The sequence below is a fragment of the Sinocyclocheilus grahami genome, unplaced genomic scaffold, assembly GCF_001515645.1.
Source record: "Sinocyclocheilus grahami isolate Dianchi unplaced genomic scaffold, SAMN03320097.WGS_v1.1 scaffold31.1, whole genome shotgun sequence".
Classification (NCBI taxonomy): domain Eukaryota; kingdom Metazoa; phylum Chordata; class Actinopteri; order Cypriniformes; family Cyprinidae; genus Sinocyclocheilus; species Sinocyclocheilus grahami.
Genome location: NW_015505210.1, coordinates 1,712,451 through 1,730,742, shown reverse-complemented (window position 1 = coordinate 1,730,742; position 18,292 = coordinate 1,712,451). Strand labels below are relative to the sequence as shown.

Genomic DNA, 18,292 nt, shown 5'->3' with positions numbered 1-18,292 from the left:
AGGATGTCAACAACCGCTTAAAAATAACTGCATTTACTATGTACAGATAAGTGCATATGTATTATTTTTTATTGTTATTTAATTCTAACATCATAACATGAATTGCAGTGAAACTGTTATAGAGTTGAATTTATTTAAACCATAGTCCAGTGTTTCCCAGGCGGCATATATATGCAAACTCATTCTCTGCCAGCAGGAGGCGCTGTTGGAGTGGCAGATATCAAGGTTTCCAAGGTAACGGCTGTACACAAAGCAGCGCTCCACTCAAAAAAACTCTGCTTTATCAGACATTACATGCAAGATTAAATGAAAATGGCATCCAATTTTCTGAAGACAGTCGGTTTCCTTCAGAACTACAGTGATATAAAAACACCCGCACTCAATGTATGGGAAACACTGTAGTCTCATAATTGAAGTGTAAATTCTGCAGATTACATCATTGTCCAGTATTGTACTGTCAGACAAGCGCTCTAACCACGACCTCTCCCCTCCCCACCCCCCAACCATTCGAGTTTCCATAGGCGGGAATTAATGTAATGATATTCTAATGGGCCGCTTTGTGACATCACAAACCCCAGAAAACAACACTGTAGTCCAAACGAGCCGTTCATTGTAGTTCTTGAAAAGGGATTTAAAAAAAGAAGGAGGGACTTTGTAGAAAACTAAGCGTTTGAGAGAGGCGGGACATAGAGGATCTACAATAATGTACAGTATTTGAAAAATAATGTGTTTTTGAACATTAAAGCATTTCAACATATTCTGTTACACCAAATACACAAAATAATGATCTTTAAAAAAGCATCATATGACCGCTTTAAAAGATCTATCAGTTTCCACAAAAATAAGAAGCCGTTTTCAGCTGCTGAATGTGATGCTTCAACAGTTTTCAACACTGATAGTAAAAACTGCTGCTGACAACTCAGCTTTGCCTTCACAAAAATGAATTACACTGTAAACTAAAAATGAAAAGAAATTTTAAATTGTAATAATATTTCACAATATTACTTTTTATCAAATAAATGCAGCCTTGGTGAGCATGAGAGACTTCATTAAAAATTCTAAAATTAATTGTCCTTGTGTGTGGACTGTATCCATACCTTCAATCCAGGATAGAGATCCACCCAAAGGAGGAAACACTTGTCGGTGCATTCTTTCAGACAATTGAAGGTAGCTATTGGTTGAATCTATAGGAAAGGCATCTATTCCCAAACCCAGCAAAGGGCTTATCTCAGAATGCTGGTTTATCAATGGCAAACGAGGAGAAAGCATGGGCACCACCTGTCCACCAACCTGCCTGAGAAGCTCTGCCAATGTCTCAATGCCAATGTAGTCCTCCACCACATGATTAGCCTGGTAAAAAAAATATTGTAGTCATAAACACTGAAATAAACCTTAATTTTCTATAAGAACTCTATAAGAGCACCTCTTACCTTCAATATACCAGAATCAGCCCAATGAAGCACAACTTTGCGTTGCATAAGCATATCTATGAGACCTTTGGGCAGCACCTGCTCATGTATGTCTCTATGATGTGTACTGTCATCTCTACGAATGGACAAGTAGTCTTCCAACTCTTCTTTGGACCGTGGACATTCAGACACGACAAAAAGGACATTTTTGTCAATGCTTAGCATGTTATAGTCCTGCAGAGGGATATTTCTGCCACTTCGACTCGACCTCCTTGGTCTCAGTGTCACTTTGGTGGGAGATGTTAAATCAGGTCTGTCCCATTGTAAGTCTAGAAGGATCTCTTTCAAGGCATTCTGGACACAACTAGCTGGGCTGGGTTTCAGTTTGTTGGACTTTCCCAGACTTTTGGGTGACTTTCCTTCTACCCTGAACTTGACAAGCAGCTCCTCTTCAAAGTCACTGAACACCTTCTCCTGGAGCGCCTTGAAATCAGATCCTCTGGTTATAAGTGTCGCACTCTTCACAGTCCTTGAATGGAAAAATTTATAACCCCATCGCACTTTTTCCAGCCCATATTTGTGTCCCAAACTGAGCAAAACTCTTAGTATCCAGTGTTTAAGGTGATTCTGATAGGCACTAGTTGTGCTGTTGCTCTCTTCTGGTCGGTAATCCACATCGATGGCAAAAAAAACATTCTGAGAGGCCATAACTGGACATAAAGAGCTGTCATGCAAAACACTATCGCCTCCAGCGATCAAATGGTAAACGTATAGACGTCTATAACTAATTTAAACAGAGAAACTGACACGAAACGTCTTTTTAAACGTCAATAAACGCATCTGAACGCTAACTTTACGAGCCGAACGCACACGAACGCTATTTTTCTCAGCACGAGTCATGATTCCCGTCGCTGTTGAGCTAAAACCACCCGCAACAGTTCGAAATAAACTAAGTCATATTAATATACGGTTAATAATAACAACAGAAAGTTATAAAAATAGCATTTTGAAAATGTTGTTTTGTTACACTTCAGAGTTTCCGTTAGCCACCATTCTCTTCTCTCCCTTAAACTCTTCGCGCTTCAGAATTCGTTGAATGTCATTGGCTGGAGCGAACGAACTTTAAAAACGTCATTCATTTCTCGTAGTGTGATAGGACCAGAGAGCGCCAGCAATAAAACAATACAAAGACGTCAATCGCTTCTCGCTCCGTGATTGGTCCACAGTCACGTCAATAAAAGAGCTTCTTCTTGTGCCTAGTATGCAGTGCAATATTCGTGTGTTACTGGCATCTACTGGACAGAAGTCAAAGTTATATGATTATAACTTGACTGAACATTTTGTGTTTTTGAGCAAGAAAACCAAAGAAAATTAGTTTAGCGCTATAAACTATTGTGTGACTAATATTGTAACCAAATTATTTATTATTATTAATGTTTTTGTATATGCTTATTGATGTATTGTCAGTGTTATTATCATTAATCATAATTTCAACTAGTTTTTTCTTGCTATAACTTTTGAATTGATGCTTTGACAATATTTATGTATAACAATCAAAGTAATATACTTTAAAAAATGATGCACATTAGGACTCAAATACTGCAATTTCATGTATTAATATTCAATATTACAGAATTCTGTATTGATTTTATTTCCAATTTTACCGTTTTTTCTTCAAATGAAAATAAAAAATATTAATATTAGTAAGAGATATTGACCTTGAGGACAGTGGCCTGCTTATTGCTCATGGTAATATTCTTAGATAAATATGGTGAGTTGATGCCAGTTTTTTTAATACCATATCACATAAACAGCATTTGAAAGGGCCTCCTTAAATATATTGTTCTTAGAAATTAGGTCTGACTCGCCCCCAACCTCTCAAATGTCTTTATAATCAGGATACAGAAATAATTTATGCATTAAATTGAAGTTCTTATGTTTTTATCTTTGGACGATCAAGACAATTTAGTTTGTTTTCCAGACAGCATTAGTCATTGGGTCTGTTAAGGAACAAAACACAAAAGAGAACAAGTTGTGCAGACTAATAGCTCTTTAGCCCAGACACATTGTTTAAAATATATAACCAAGGAACACTGTTTCTTTTAGTGTTACTCTATCCACAAAACCAAAAATGGAGACAAAACCATCTGAATAAAAGCACAAACCACCTTTTTATCTTTTTATACAACTAAATATAATAAACTATACGTTAAGTACGTTAATGTTTTATAATATAATTAGGTCAGTGACTCCAGATTGTATAATTTTCATTGTTCACAAAAATTGTCCCTTGCTCCCATCAACAGAATATGACTTACAGGGTAAAGGGCAGGGTAAAATAGGAAAGATTTTACATCATATCAAGTCATTGGAGAATAGAGTTGTTTGCTTTGGCACAAAACTCCCAAACTAGGTTATCTCTGCGTCAATACACAAAATGGAAATGTCAGCAGCGCATTAAAAGAAGGCCCAGATAAGTTCCCAGTCATAATCACAGACACACAAATGTCAGAAACTCTACAGCATCAAAAACCTCCTTGCATCTATGCAGAATGGAATTAGACGGCTATTTATATGGTAAAAATGAAGTACAACACCATAAATAACACTCATAGTATTGATCTATTTGTTTCCCCTGACACATATATTAATAATTTCTTGCATGTCATCAATTGCCAGCCGCCCTCATTGATGGTTTGAGGAAATGAGAGTGTGTAAATAGGTTACCCTCTGCTCATTCAGTATCCCTGATCATTTTAAGACAGATCAATGAGAGAAACTGACAGACACTGGGAGAACAAGGGCAACACAGCGCTTCCAGTTATGTGCCTTTTGGTTCTGACCCAAAGTCCAAAGGGTTCTGCTTCGCGGCCTATGAGAATTTAGGTCAGGGATTCAGCAAACGAATGCTTTTGCAGACAGAACCCAGACAGCCTTGAACAGCCAACACTCTCAGTGAGCAGAAAAGTGAAGTGAAAGTGAAGTGATGTGGCCAAGTATGGTTACCCATACCAGGAATTAGTGCTCTGCATTTAACCCATCCTAAGTGCACACACACACAGCAGTGAACACACACCCGGAGCAGTGGGCAGCCATTTATGCTGCAGCGCCCGGGGAGCAGTTGGGGGTTTGGTGCCTTGCTCAAGGGCACCTCAGTCGTGGTATTGAAGGTGGAAGAGAGAGCTGTACATTCACTCCCCCCACCTACAATTCCTGCCGGACCGGAGACTCGAACTTGCAACCTTTGGGTTACGAGTCAGACTCTCTAACCATTAGGCCACGACTTCCAGAACGAGACGCAAAAGTCAGGCGAATGAGAAAGAAAATGAATGCAAAACACCCCTTATTTGTACAAAATCTAGCTTATGATAGTCTGTCGAGTGCCATGTCGTGAAGATGGATTTAAGTGTTTCCAAAAAAGGGGACAAGTTCTTAGTTTTCCTGAGTATTTAATCATTCTTGCCCATCAGCCCAACTTGTCACTAGCAATATATTTAATAAACACTGGCCTGTAAACACGAGTCACTGTTTTCCTCTAATGATTCAAGCACATTTCAAGCCCACTCACTTGAATTATTTTTGCCATGTCAACATTGAAATAAACAGTCTTGACAGAATAGGATTATATACTTATATTTTGAGTTGAGGATGCAAATGCAAAGAGGGTGTGTTGCAAAATACAATTGATTCAATTGTGTTAATTTAATAGGAAAGAGTCTATTAACCCTGATGGTTTCCTTGATGCACTCCCTTTTCAGGCAAATTTTCTTCAGATCTTCTCTCAGCAAGGAATAAGCGATGAGAACAATTTGTTATATAACCAAGAACAATGGGGCCAGTCCAAATGCCTGCTGGGAACATGATGTTTTTAATTGGAAGGCTGTTTTTGTTCACTGCACATTAGGCACTGGGCAGCACTCCTGCATTCACCTAAATCTGCAGCGTCATATTTATATTTTAACTTTTATGAAGCGCAAAAATGGTGTTAGTTCTGAAAAGGGTCTGAAAATAAAGCTTCAGAAATAATGCATATCAATAAAAGGATGTATTTAGATTTGATGCACTAAGCAAGGCCTAAATGTAAATCGACTGATTAAGAAAGAGAGAGGGGGAACGGATAGAAGGAGACAAGACAGTCTGGAGGAAATTAACATAAAGTTTGTTTTCCCAACAGTTCCAAAACATCATATTTCTTTGACCTCACTATCACCATGGCAACCACACCACGGCAAAGTAGGTTACTGAGGCGCTTTGCCGCAGAAAGGAGAGATAAATAAGGATATTTCCTCTGAAGAAAAAACAGTTAGAACTGTTAAAGTTGATTTTGTATGTTTAAATATGTTCTCATATACATTTTATTATGCGTGCCAGTGACAACGATGTGAGCTATTCATAGGATGATTTCAGGGCCGCTGTTGGCCATATGGATGCCCTAAGCAAAACTGTATTGTTGTGCCCCCTCCCCCAAATATTATGGAAGTAAACAAAAACAAAAACACCTACTATAGGGGTCAAAATAGAACTTTAATAAAATATAATTTTTATGTAACACAACGTAGCGTCATGTTAGAAAGTGAATGACGATTGGTCATTTTACTGAGTGCATCTAAGTACATCTGAGTGACTTGTCTTAAAGAGGAAGCATAAATGCATGATATAGTGTCATAATCCGTTTTGAAAAACATCGGCCACACAGAAAGACTTATCGGCCGTTGCCGATATTTAAAAAATTCCAAATATCGGCCGAGGTGATATATCGGTCGACCACTAGTTTTAACAAAAAATCCAGTTAGGCCTACCTCCTATGGCTATGATTTTATTAATACAGTTGTCTGATTGATTTTATAGTCTCAAGCATTCAGAAATCACACAAAAAAAATTAAGCAGTTTTACTATGATAAAACCATGTTAATTTTTGTAAGGGTTGTGATGTCCATATGTTTTTGTTGAAGAAATTATAGAGGCAGGCTGCAGCAATTCTATCGCAAAAAGGTGGTCAAAAATGAAAGATTAAGTGGATGTTTGAATGAAATGTTTGGTCAATATTAAACAAGGATTTGATAGTCCCGTAAGTGTAACAACAGCAATTACCTTTGGCACCCTTTGCAGGCATTTGTAAATTGTTTATTTATTTTGTATTACATTATGTATTTTAAAAGTGTTATTCAATGAAACCATAAGATTATTATTAATTAACCAATCATTATTGTCTCATTGTTTTTATATAATGCATTTTAAGTAATTTTAAAGGCTGTTGTTCGCGTAGGTCTGTTTTTATTACCACAAGAAAATATTAGGCTATCTGATACTTCTTTGTTAATTATTATTTGAAGTAAGCAAAACCATGGTTAATTTGTGGTTACCATGGCTACAAGAACCATGATCTTTTTTTTTTTCGTTATGGTTTCGTTACGTTTTCGTTCATTTCGGTTAATTTTCGTAAGGGAACATGGAAACTCAGAGAGAATATTAAGGCAGATGAGTTGGAGGCGGTGAAATAATTATATCAACATTAAAACATGTTATTAATGTCAACAGACAAAAAAGTTTCACAGGATTATGAACGTACATGAAAATGATACATGGGCTTCATCTTGGGCTTTTTAACTTTTTCTTTTCTTGGTGCCGGACTAACGGTGTCTTTTTTCCGGGCATAGTTTTCCATCAATTATGATCATTTGCAGTCAGACGCAAACATGAGGTGAGGGCGGGCTTGGGCGCAGATGCGGGAATGGCGCGCCACGTGTGCTTAGCCTACTGCTTATTGCGGTCACTGTAAAATGCATTTTTTTCAAATTGTATATACATGTTCATGTTTATATTTGTATTAATATATATGTTAATATTAATATAGAATGAAAGTTTTTTTTTTAGCAACTGGGATGGTGCCCCGCTGAGAGTTGGTGCCCTACGCAAACTGCGTACTCTGCGTATAGGGAGCGGCGGTACTGGATGATTTATCCGACGGTGTGGTGCAATCAAAACATCTGTCATTAATTACTCACCCTCATGTCGTTCCAAACCCGTAATGCCTTCGTTCATCTTTGGAACACAAATTAAGGTATTTTTGATGAAATCTGAGAGCTTTCTGACCCTGCATAGACAGCAACGTAACTACCACATTCAAGGCCCAGAAAGGTAGGAAGGACATGTTAAAATAGTCCATGTGACATTAGTGGTTCAACGTAATGTTATGAAGTTACGAGAATTACAAATAATGGCTTTATTCAACAATTTCTTCTCTTTTCGACACGCGTTCATGACAGTACCACGACTCATGCGTGTGGTGCTGCTGACACAGGAGCCAGCGTTCTGACGTAGAACATGCATGCGCTGCGCCTTGTTTACTAGCAGAGGAATGCACATGCATACATCGTGGGTCTGTCGTGAATGTGCGGCGAAGACTGACACGGAAGAGAAGAAATTGTTGAATAAAGTCGTTATTTTTGTTTTCTTTGGTAACAAAAAGCATTCTCGTAGTACATCCTCGATGTCCTTACTACCTTGGGCCTTGAACGTGTTAGTTGCGTTGCTGTCTGTACAGGGGTGAACTAGACCTTTAAGCCCAAATTATACTTAGTTTTTTATACGCACGTAACATCCGGAGAGAAATAGTGCAGACACTGGACGATAATGAAACTTTCCAGCACACGTGTTGAGTGCCTGCACTGTAAAAAATCCAACTTGAAAATTGTTAACTCAGTTTAAAATTGTAAGTCAAGTGGACAAATTTTGGAGCACATTGTTGAGTTTACTTATAAAAACGATTTAACTGCATGTTTCTTACTGCTTTGTTGAGTGAATGTAAGTACATAAGTTGAGACAACGTAATATTTTGATTTCATAGTTTGACCGTTAAACTGCCTGCTATTGCGCATGCGTGGTCTGTCTTCGCGGTATTTTGCGCGGGGTCTCCTCTTCCAGACACGCCATCAAAGGGACTGGATTTCGCCTGGTTGAGGACTTGAGGTAAGCTTTATTTTAAGATTATTATTGAAAATAAACTGCACACATAGAATGTAACGTGCAATGATATGTTCCTACAAGTCAAAACTCGGTCTGAAGCATTTAGTTTTAATTTAAAACGAGCCCAGACAGCGAGTTAGCGATCTGCATAAGGTTAGTTCAGCTGCTAACAAGATTTGCATCAAAATACACGGTTAGACTGTGGTATTTAATACAATAAAATGTACAGAAGTGGATTATGTGTTGTAGACGTGTCAATTTCGTTCATTAATATTCACTTTGATTTTGTCTAATTTACGTAGTATTCTCGTTAAAGTAGCTAGTTTAATCGTAATCTATTTTTGATTTTGGCTTCAAACGAATATGAAGAACGGTAAGATTTTATTATAAGTCACGTTGGTCCGACCACAGCACAGTCCAATTGATAAGAGTTGTCATTTCTGTCGGATATAAGAAATATTAATGGGCGAATAAAATGAAAACAGAACCAATTCACGCTGCTCGTTTGCGCTGTACCGGACCGTTTAACGTTAGATAGCGCAGCGCGAGCGTTGAGAGATCCGGTGAAGAGGGAATACACAGCAGAATTATCAATATCGCTGCGAGATCTATCTAAGTTAGTAAGAATCATTCAGATTCGGTACAGAATTATGTTATTAATCAATAGATGGCAGATAACAGAGTGCTGACGTGAAAACCAGGATGGATATTGTGATATAAAGTTATAAGAACGCCTTTAGTCCACATATCATTCACCATGTATTTGTAGGAGCCATTACATTAAATAACTGCAACAATGGTATTATGGCAGAAACAGTCAAATGCTTTTGAGTGCTTTCAAGTGCTTCATACTACTTTTTCCAGCACTGTTATTTTTTATGTGATTACTAAAACATAATTTTTTTAATTCATTTTGCTTTAGAAAAATGTATTAAGACGTAACAAATCGTAATGTGTGTGTGTGTGTGTGTGTGTGTGTGTGTTTTATGTTGTTTTAAACATTTAATGTGCAATGTTACATTTATTTTAAATTAACATATTTTTTCCATTTTTCATAGGTTTGGAATACAGTGTAAACTTTAAAATTAAATTTTAAATTAAAAGATGAAAATAAAGTTGAATCAACTTAAAAAAACAAGGCAACCAGCTGCAAAGCTTTTTTGAGTTGACTGAACTTCATGCCCATGTAGTTGTGGCTACTTGTTTTTTAAAGTTCGCTCAACTCCCTTATCCAGCTTCACTGAACTTTCAAAAATGATTTGGCACAACTTCAACCACCGAAGTTGAGTAAACAAAAATGCTTTGCAGCTGGTTGCTTTATTTTTTTAAGTTGACTCAACTTTTTTTTTTACAGTGTATAAGGGAACACAATTCAATCTGTTTATATTGCATTGTTTTGATAAAGAAGTATTTTCTTGAAAATTAGTTTTTACCCTCCTGTTGATGTATGACTAAAGGAATACCCTGTTTAATGATGCACGATATTGTAATATTTATATACTTAAGCCGCTGCCACCACCTTTAATTCTTTAAGCCAGTGTGGTCTGGCACCAGAAGACAACACGCCACCACAACAGGTAATTTTATTAAGAGAGGGGACTGCAGGACAGGCTAAACACAACCTAGAAAGCCCTAGGGCAGTGTGCTACATACATTCACTCACTTCATTGCCATAAGATCAAATACAAACAGTGACACTTCAAACTCATGTAAAACGGTCTCATGCACGTGCAAAATTATACCTGCCCCCTGTACCCTCCCAGTTTCAGTCTTACCCACCCTCACTGCCCCCCTCCAGTTTTACCAGAAACAAGACTTTATTAAATGCATCAATTTAAAATGAGAATATAAAACCACTTAACTCGCCCGGGGTGGGGGGTTGGATTTGAGGAGCTGGTTCAGTCCGGGGAACACCGCTTATTGCACAGTGTTCCGTAATGGGAAATGCAAGCCGCGTGTCATACGTTTAATGCTCACAAGGACTTCTGCACCTGACAGTCTCAGCCACAGAAAGGGAAGACAGCAAGAGAAGCCTGTTCAGAACGGGCACGATCCATACGCAGGCACGCTCTAACAGCTCAGCAGTTAAATAGCACACACCATAAAGAACGACGGCACTCCTAACTCCCCGTCCCTACTTACTCTCACCCAGTCCCCGTTATCTATCTATCTATCTTCATCGCCGGTGGCCCTAAACGACCGCGAACGACATCCCCCTCCCAACAATATCTAAGTACCGCCGTCCTATTTCGGCTTGTAAATCAACCGTCAGCCAGCCCACCTCCATTCTCTTCTGCACGCTTTTTAAGCCTTCTCACCCCAGTCTCTGAATACACAGATCACACCCGGTGTTCCTCGTTCCTTTATGTTGTTTTAAACATTTAATGTGCAATGTTACATTTATTTTAAATTAACATATTTTTTCCATTTTTCATAGGTTTGGAATACAGTGTAAACGTTTGCAAATTTCCTCACAGAAGCAGAGAGGTCCTCCAGAAACACTACAGGTTTCACCACTATCAAGGGCGATCCTGGCAGCAGCCTTGCCTGTACACTGACTGCATCTGCACGTTCAAAACTATAGGTGCGTTAAAATCCCATTTGACAAGAGCACACAAACAGACTGGTGCAGTGACAGAGCACTTTAATTTTACATGCCAGTTATGTGATTTTAAAGATGTTTGTCAGCCATCTCAGTTTTTAAACCATATCGGAAACCATTTAAAGAGACGATGCAGTCAAATGTCCTTTTAAGGATTGTGAGTTGACTACCAATGTTCTTTCAACTTTTAGTAGTCACGTGTCTCGTAAACATAAGTCTCAAGGTTTCAATGATTTTAGCTCTTCTGTTACATTTCAAATTGACGATTTGGAAAGCAATGAAGAATCATGGTCGGAAGAGACTGGAGATCCTATACCAAATCCACAGTCATGTGTTACAGCTAACAGCTTTTGTGAAACAAACACACATTCAGAGCCTGTAGACTATATAGGGCTAGAGTGCAAACTTGCATCATTGATCCTTTATATGCAGACAATTTTGCATGTTTCAAAAAGTGCAACTCAGGAGATATTAAACTGGATGAGCGATATTGTTTCATTCTTCCCTTCAAAAGGAAAGGGATGCATTACATGAGGAATTGAAGAAGAAACATCTCAACATGGCATTTGTTGACTCGAAAATGGAATCGACATTCTCATTGAGAAGGAAGGAGATAGCTGAAGAAGAACCTCTTTTAGCTGATGTACTAAGACAATGACCAGCATTGTTTTTGGAACATCAGGTAAGTTTTAAAGAGTAACTTGTGATTTTTTTCCCCCTGTAAGATGAATAGACTTACTGTACTCTTGCTGTATTCTTATTGTTAATTCTGATTTTTTATTTTTTAGATATGTGCTGAGTTTTACAGAATCACACAAACAAACCTGAAGAGTAAATTTTTCTCTTCTCTGGATGAATATACACCGCGGATGATCAAGTTGTATAGGGTACGCGGCGGAGCATATGGAGATAATATGAAGACCCTCCTAGACCAACTTGATAATCAGGTAATTATTTAGATTGTGTTCCTACATCTCTCGTTAAGGGGAACCTATTATGATTTGTTGGGTTGACTTTCTTTTAGTGTGTAACATAGGTAATGTAGGATTTTGAATTAATCTAAACACATGATGCATATAATTTATTTGACATATTTCCAATTTGAATTAATCTAAACACATGATGCATATCATTTTTTCCATGTTTGTCTTTCTTTGTCTCTCAGACCTCCGATGTGCTTGCTCATAGAAAGGCTACAGCTCTCAAAGGGAAAAGTCTGAACATTTCCTGAAGACTTGCCTGGTAAGATGATTTATCAGCACATACATTTATACTTCAAATCCATCTCCAGATCCTATCAGGGGGTAACAGTTTTGTCTGGAATCCAAAACTAATCCATTAACTCTACTATCTGCCATGACATAGGAGACAAAGTGATGGTAAAAGTAGTTTATTAATTTGAGTTTCTCAATGTTTGGATTTCTGATTTCATCTGAAAACACCATTCAAAGTATTATTCTAAAGCAAAGATAATAGTTAATTACTGCTGCAAAACACTGTCCTGAGACATTGAAAACCTTGAGATGGAGACATTCCATCTGACCTCCAACCTGTGAAAAGAATACAGCACACAACACAACTATAAGATTAAGCAGTAATGTAGCAAAAACCAAGGGTAAGTGAGATTAATATGAAATGATACACCAGAAAATGTATATAGAAAAAATAAACAACAAATGAAATGATTTACTTACCCTTGTGTTTTTCGCCCTTACTGTCTGAATGCAGTTGCAGAATTCTAATAAAAAATGGCTTTTGACCTTGTTTTATTCTGCTTTTTACTGCAGGACACAGAGCCAGAAGAAAATCATACAGAAGGGAATAAAGATGGGGATCTTAACCATCGTTGAAGATGACGTTGCGACCATCCACTCAAACCCAAATGTAAGGTGCCTGTCTGTGGTTCTAGAGGAGCATATCGTGCTGGATAATGTGCAAGACCTTCCCACTGCTATAGCTCTTCTCTTTGGCTTGATTTATGCCCTGAACATGAACTATCCTAAAGAACTCAAGTACACCTTTGAAACGATTCAAAAGGTGTTTATTGGTCTTGACCCCCAGTGCTCAGCAAGAGTCCAGTCCTTCAAAAGCAAACTGTCAATGTCTAAATAGCTGGATATGGATAAGGGAAAGCACTTAGCTGTTGCTGTTGTTCCATCTGATGTTTCCGTAAAAGTGTCAAAAGAGGAAATATTTTAAATTTTAATGTAATGAACCTTAAATGTTGTTTTTACAGTTGTAAAACTGGATTGCTCAAACACATTTGTTGCAATTTTTAGAATCCTGAAGTCTTGTTCATAGATATAGCACTTTAAGACTGTAAAATCACTTTAAAAGCATTCCAAGAAGAGAGGAAAGTGTTCTTTTGCCTCTTAAGGGGCCTCAATGTGACAAATTGTGAATAAATATTTTCTGTAATGATGGCATAGTCTTTTGTATTGTTTTACAGCATTTACAGCATGGCTGAGAAATATGGATGCGAGATTATTCATAGCTAAATTAAAAGATGAAAATAAAAGTTGAATCAACTTAAAAAAACAAGGCAACCAGCTGCAAAGCTTTTTTGAGTTGACTGAACTTCATGCCCATGTAGTTGTGGCTACTTGATTTTTAAAGTTCGCTCAACTCCCTTATCCAGCTTCACTGAACTTTCAAAAATGATTTGGCACAACTTCAACCACCAAAGTTGAGTAAACTCAAAAATGCTTTGCAGCTGGTTGCTTTATTTTTTTAAGTTGACTCAACTTTTTTTTTTTTACAGTGTGTGTTCGTGCATGCTATATAATGGAGTATACTTTAAAAAAAGTCAAGGCATTTGACTGTGTGCATAATATATATATATATATTGGATTTATTGTGTAAACATGCTGGACGAAGCTGAGCTACAAGGTCTGTTTTTCTGACTGTGCCAAAATCGGACTGATCTGATTTCAGCCGGTCTACAGCAAAAATTTTTTTAAACTTTATCGTTGAAAACAGCTAATTTTTGCACATCTGTTGGGTTAATTTACAGACTTCACATTTAATGTTAATACTGTTCAGTTGAAATATTGTCTCTCCAGTCAGAAAGGACAGAGATGATAAAGTAGTCTAACTCTGGGTTGAAGGGTAATCCCTAAAACACATAAATAAACCCAGTCACACTGTTTTGGTGTCAAGCATAGTCTTTCACAACACTGCAGGATCCCCAGCTGGATGGAGAGGCATGATTTCCTAAAATGTAACTAGATCAGAAGGCAAGTCAGAGAGATGCTATTTTTACATGGCATCTGTACTGGCTGATAGAAGTTAGACGTTGAGGGAGTCCAGATAGAGACCAATGAAATGTGTTTTTGTGCTGTGGATGTGGACACAGTGTAAACACCTGCTCTCATCTGAGATCATGCATGATCATTATTGTGAGAAGCCGTAATAGTTCATTATATTATGTAATTAAGATTCACAACTGGACTTTACTTAAAAAAAAATTATTTTAACCCATTTTATGCTCACTTTATTTCCATTTTAACATTTTCTTGTTTTAACATTGAAAGTTTATTTCCATAAAGTTTCTTTATTGTCATCTATGGTTCCATAAAAAAAAATTGACTAGCCTGTGCAGACGCGGTGCAGCAGCTCTGCGTGGATCCTGCGTGGTGCAAAGTCTGTGTGCTTCTCCTGAGACTCTCCAGTGACTGAAGGAAGGACCGTCTCGCCCTTTCTTCCTCCAGAGGCGAAGCCCCTTCCTCCTCCACTTCAGCGATCTCTGCAAAAGTCACCGGCTGGGTCTTAAAGCGGGCGTCTCGGGGCCGCCGGGGACGGTTTCGGCCCCGAGCCAGACACTTGGGGACGGGTAGCTGCTGGGGAAACTCCTCCATGGCGGACGCCAAGATGTGTGCAGGTAGAACGGCGAAACCCACAGTCTCCATCGGACGTGCAGCCATGTATCTGGATGGCAAGGGTTGAGTGTTCGGCTTCTGAGATGTTTGGAGAGGCTTGCAATTCTCCAGGTCTCCCTGTGGTGAAGGATTCCAAGTAGCTTTGCTTGTATCCTTCCTGTCAATATTTGACAGAAGGTGAAGCAAACAAATGGCTTGAGAAGACAACTTCCAGAAGATGAGTGAGGTGAATCTCAGTTCTCTCTGTCTGTATCTGTCTGTGGTTTATGAGCGTGCCACTGACAGCTCTGGCTTTTATACTGCTTCACTCCCCAAACATCTCCCCACTCCGCTCTGGCTCCGCCCACCCACTGTGAAGCGTCATGGTTCCGGCTGCCATACCAGTCCCTCCGAGTCAGATCCTTGAAATAAATGCCAGCCAGAGAGGGAGTTGGGAAAGAGGAGAGGCGGGAGGGGCCGGAGGGAAGAAGATATATGCAGCTCTAACAGAGAGAATCAGAAAAGGGAGAAATAAACAAATGGCCAGGAACAGAAAAATGGGGAGTGAGAGGTCATGGGCAAAGAAGAGATAAACAAAAGATAGTTAGAAGACAAAACCCTTTGGAGAAATGTACACAACATACTGTACAAATACATGTGGGGGGCAAATCTCACTAAAACATGTTCAGGTCATATCAAAATAAAAAGAAAAAAAAACACTGTACATTTTATTTGCAATTCTCATTATTCTCAATTATCGTTATACTGTAAAAAATAAATAAAAATAAAAATATATATACTTAAAGGGATAGTTCACAAAAAAAATTAAAATTACCTAATGATAGCCATCCTAGGAGTATATGACTTTCTTCTTTCAGACAAATCCAATCGGAATTATATAAAAAAATCCTGGCTCTTCCAAGTTTTTTAATGGAGATTCAATAGTTAAATAGAAGTCCAATAAACTGCGTCCATCCATCATAAAAAAGTGCTCCACATGGCTCCGGGGGGTTAAAAAATAAAGGTCTCCTGAAGTGAATCGATCCGTTTTTGTACGAAAAATATCCATATTTACAACTTTATAAACAGTGATCTCTATAACAGTGATCACAATAGAACGCTGTTCCGGGGGATGACGTAGAACGTAGGTGTAGTGTAAGCTCCGGTGAGAAGCGACGAATGTGAAAGCGTTGTTAAACAAAGGAAACTTTGCTTCCTTTGCTCCTGTAAACAAACCTTGGTTCTCGTGAGACTAGCATATTCTCACCGGACCTCAGGGGCGTGTCTAGAACATTTTAAATGGGGGGTATAGGTTAATTACGTTTTTGTACGAAAAATATCCATATTTAAAACTTTATAAACAGTGATCTCTATAACAGTGATCACAATAGAACGCTGTTCCGGGGGATGACATAGAACGTAGGTGTAGTGTAAGCTCCGGTGAGAAGCGACGAATGTGAAAGCGTTGTTAAACAAAGGAAACTTTGCTCCTGTAAACAAACCTTGGTTCTCGTGAGACTAGCATATTCTCACCGGACCTCAGGGGCGTGTCTAGAACATTTTAAATGGGGGGTATAGGTTAATTAGGTTAATATTTTTGGGTTGAATAAACTTCAATAAATTAAATATTACCATGAGAAATAGTACATATTCAATGAACAAAAACACTTAAAGGAACCTAAAGGCTTTACTCAAATAAAAACACTTTCATCATCCTCATGACAGTACATGCTGGTTTTGTCTCATATCTAAAGGCTGCAAAACACCAGTTTTTGTTCCATGCTGAGTTATACAGTCGAATCCTCTCATTATAACTTACAGAGTGTATACACACAATGTAAATAATAGATTGATCGTGAAGAGCAGAGATTCATTGTTCACAACAGAACTTTGTGAGATCGCGATGAACAAAGAGTGACAGCTTTTAAGTGATTATAAAGGAAGCGCTCTTTGCGAGGTTTAGGATTTGAATAATCCATTCAAAATGCAGAACTTTTGTTTTTCGGCCGCACACACTTTGCAAAGTTTCGGGAATGACATCCACATATTTATGCGGAATTCACTCTTGAAATAACAGTGATTGACATAGTGATAATGGATGGGACAAAATTAAACAGGCCTGGTTGATACGCTTTAATTGCAGAACTACAGGTGCATCTCAATAAATTAGAATGTCGTGGAAAAGTTTATTTATTTCAGTAATTCAACTCAAATTGTGAAACTCGTGTACTAAATAAATTCAATGCACACAGATTTGAAGTAGTTTAAGTCTTTGGTTCTTTTAATTGTGATGATTTTGGCTCACATTTCACAAAAACCCACCAATTCACTATCTCAACAAATTAGAATATGGTGACATGCCAATCAGCAAATCAACTCAAAACACCTGCAAAGGTTTCCTGAGCCTTCAAAATGGTCTCTCAGTTTGGTTCACTAGGCTACACAATCATGGGGAAGACTGCTGATCTGACAGTTGTCCAGAAGACAATCATTGACACCCTTCACAAGGAGGGTAAGCCACAAACATTCATTGCCAAAGAAGCGGGCTGTTCACAGAGTGCTGTATCCAAGCATGTTAACAGAAAGTTGAGTGGAAGGAAAAAGTGTGGAAGAAAAAGATGCACAACCACCCGAGAGAACCGCAGCCTTATGAGGATTGTCAAGCAAAATCAATTCAAGAATTTGAGTGAACTTCACAAGGAATGGACTGAGGCTGGGGTCAAGGCAGCAAAAGCCACCACACACAGACATGTCAAGAAATTTGGCTAGTTGTCTTATTCTTCTTGTTAAGCCACTCCTGAACCACAGACAACGTCAGAGGCGTCTTAGCTCAGGCTATGGAGAAGAAGAACTGGACTGTTGCCCAGTGGTCCAAAGTCCTCTTTTCAGATGAATGCAAGTTTTGTATTTCATTTGGAAACCAAGGTCCTAGAGTCTGGAGGAAGGGTGGAGAAGCTCATAGCCCAAGTTGCAACAAAATACAAATGCACTAAATAAAATAATTTAATAAACATTTACAATACGCACTTAACTCAAATAAGTATTAAATAATAAATAACTACAGAAGGCTAACTATAGTCAGCTTGCTTTCATTTAGTGGGATAAGCTCTTTAAAAAAGCTCTTCTGGTTTTCAATGAGGCAAGGACAAAGTTTGAACATGCACAAACAATATCTGAACGAAAGCAGAGCCAATTCATAAGATAACACAGTCTATTTAAAAGCGCATGTCCAGTTTTGTGTGAGAACAAAAGGAAATCCGCTTGCGGATTACATTTGTCATTAAGATAACTCTATAGAAACCGCCTAAAATTAAGTATATAGAAGAAACCCGCCTTAGGCAGCTGCCTAGCATCTGCCACTGATGCAGTTAGAAATTTAATAAAAACAAGCGAATCGCAAGACATCTGGTGGGGGGGGGGGGCAACCAGATTTCAGTGGGGGCTGGGGCCCCCCCTGA

At 38.3% G+C, this 18,292-nt stretch overlaps 3 protein-coding genes and 1 long non-coding RNA gene across 6 annotated transcripts in view; 1 reads left to right on the top strand and 3 right to left on the bottom strand.

Moving 5' to 3' along the window:
• Positions 1-2,469, bottom strand: part of LOC107573896 (treslin-like) — an 18,920-nt gene extending 16,451 nt beyond the window's left edge. For both annotated transcript variants that reach the window (XM_016260348.1, XM_016260358.1), the window contains exons 1-2: positions 1,431-2,469; positions 1,098-1,350 (exon numbers count right to left, since the gene is read on the bottom strand). In XM_016260348.1, coding sequence (XP_016115834.1) covers positions 1,098-1,350; positions 1,431-2,117 — 940 coding nt within the window. In that variant the 5' untranslated portion in view covers positions 2,118-2,469. The remainder of the gene's footprint in view (positions 1-1,097; positions 1,351-1,430) is intronic.
• Positions 2,470-7,417: 4,948 nt separating this feature from the next.
• On the top strand, positions 7,418-13,415 carry LOC107573954 (uncharacterized). Of its 2 annotated transcripts, XR_001607600.1 has the most exons (7): positions 7,418-7,470; positions 8,257-8,378; positions 10,813-10,959; positions 11,492-11,659; positions 11,766-11,924; positions 12,143-12,219; positions 12,765-13,415. It is a non-coding gene; the product is annotated as an uncharacterized lncRNA (long non-coding RNA). The 2 variants fall into 2 exon arrangements; XR_001607601.1 differs by lacking the exons at positions 7,418-7,470; positions 8,257-8,378 and adding an exon at positions 8,470-8,528 and having other exon boundaries at positions 12,765-13,414.
• Positions 13,416-14,540: 1,125 nt separating this feature from the next.
• On the bottom strand, positions 14,541-15,134 carry LOC107575890 (uncharacterized protein C11orf96 homolog). The gene has a single exon (XM_016262210.1). It carries the CDS (start codon positions 14,898-14,900, stop codon positions 14,541-14,543), a length of 360 nt encoding a protein of 119 aa, XP_016117696.1. The 5' UTR covers positions 14,901-15,134.
• An 87-nt stretch (positions 15,135-15,221) lies between these two features.
• alkbh3 (alkB homolog 3, alpha-ketoglutarate dependent dioxygenase) overlaps positions 15,222-18,292 on the bottom strand; it is a 19,005-nt gene continuing 15,934 nt past the window's right edge. Inside the window, exon 10 of the transcript XR_001607599.1 lies at positions 15,222-15,337. The gene's annotated coding sequence lies outside the window, so the exon portion shown is untranslated. The remainder of the gene's footprint in view (positions 15,338-18,292) is intronic.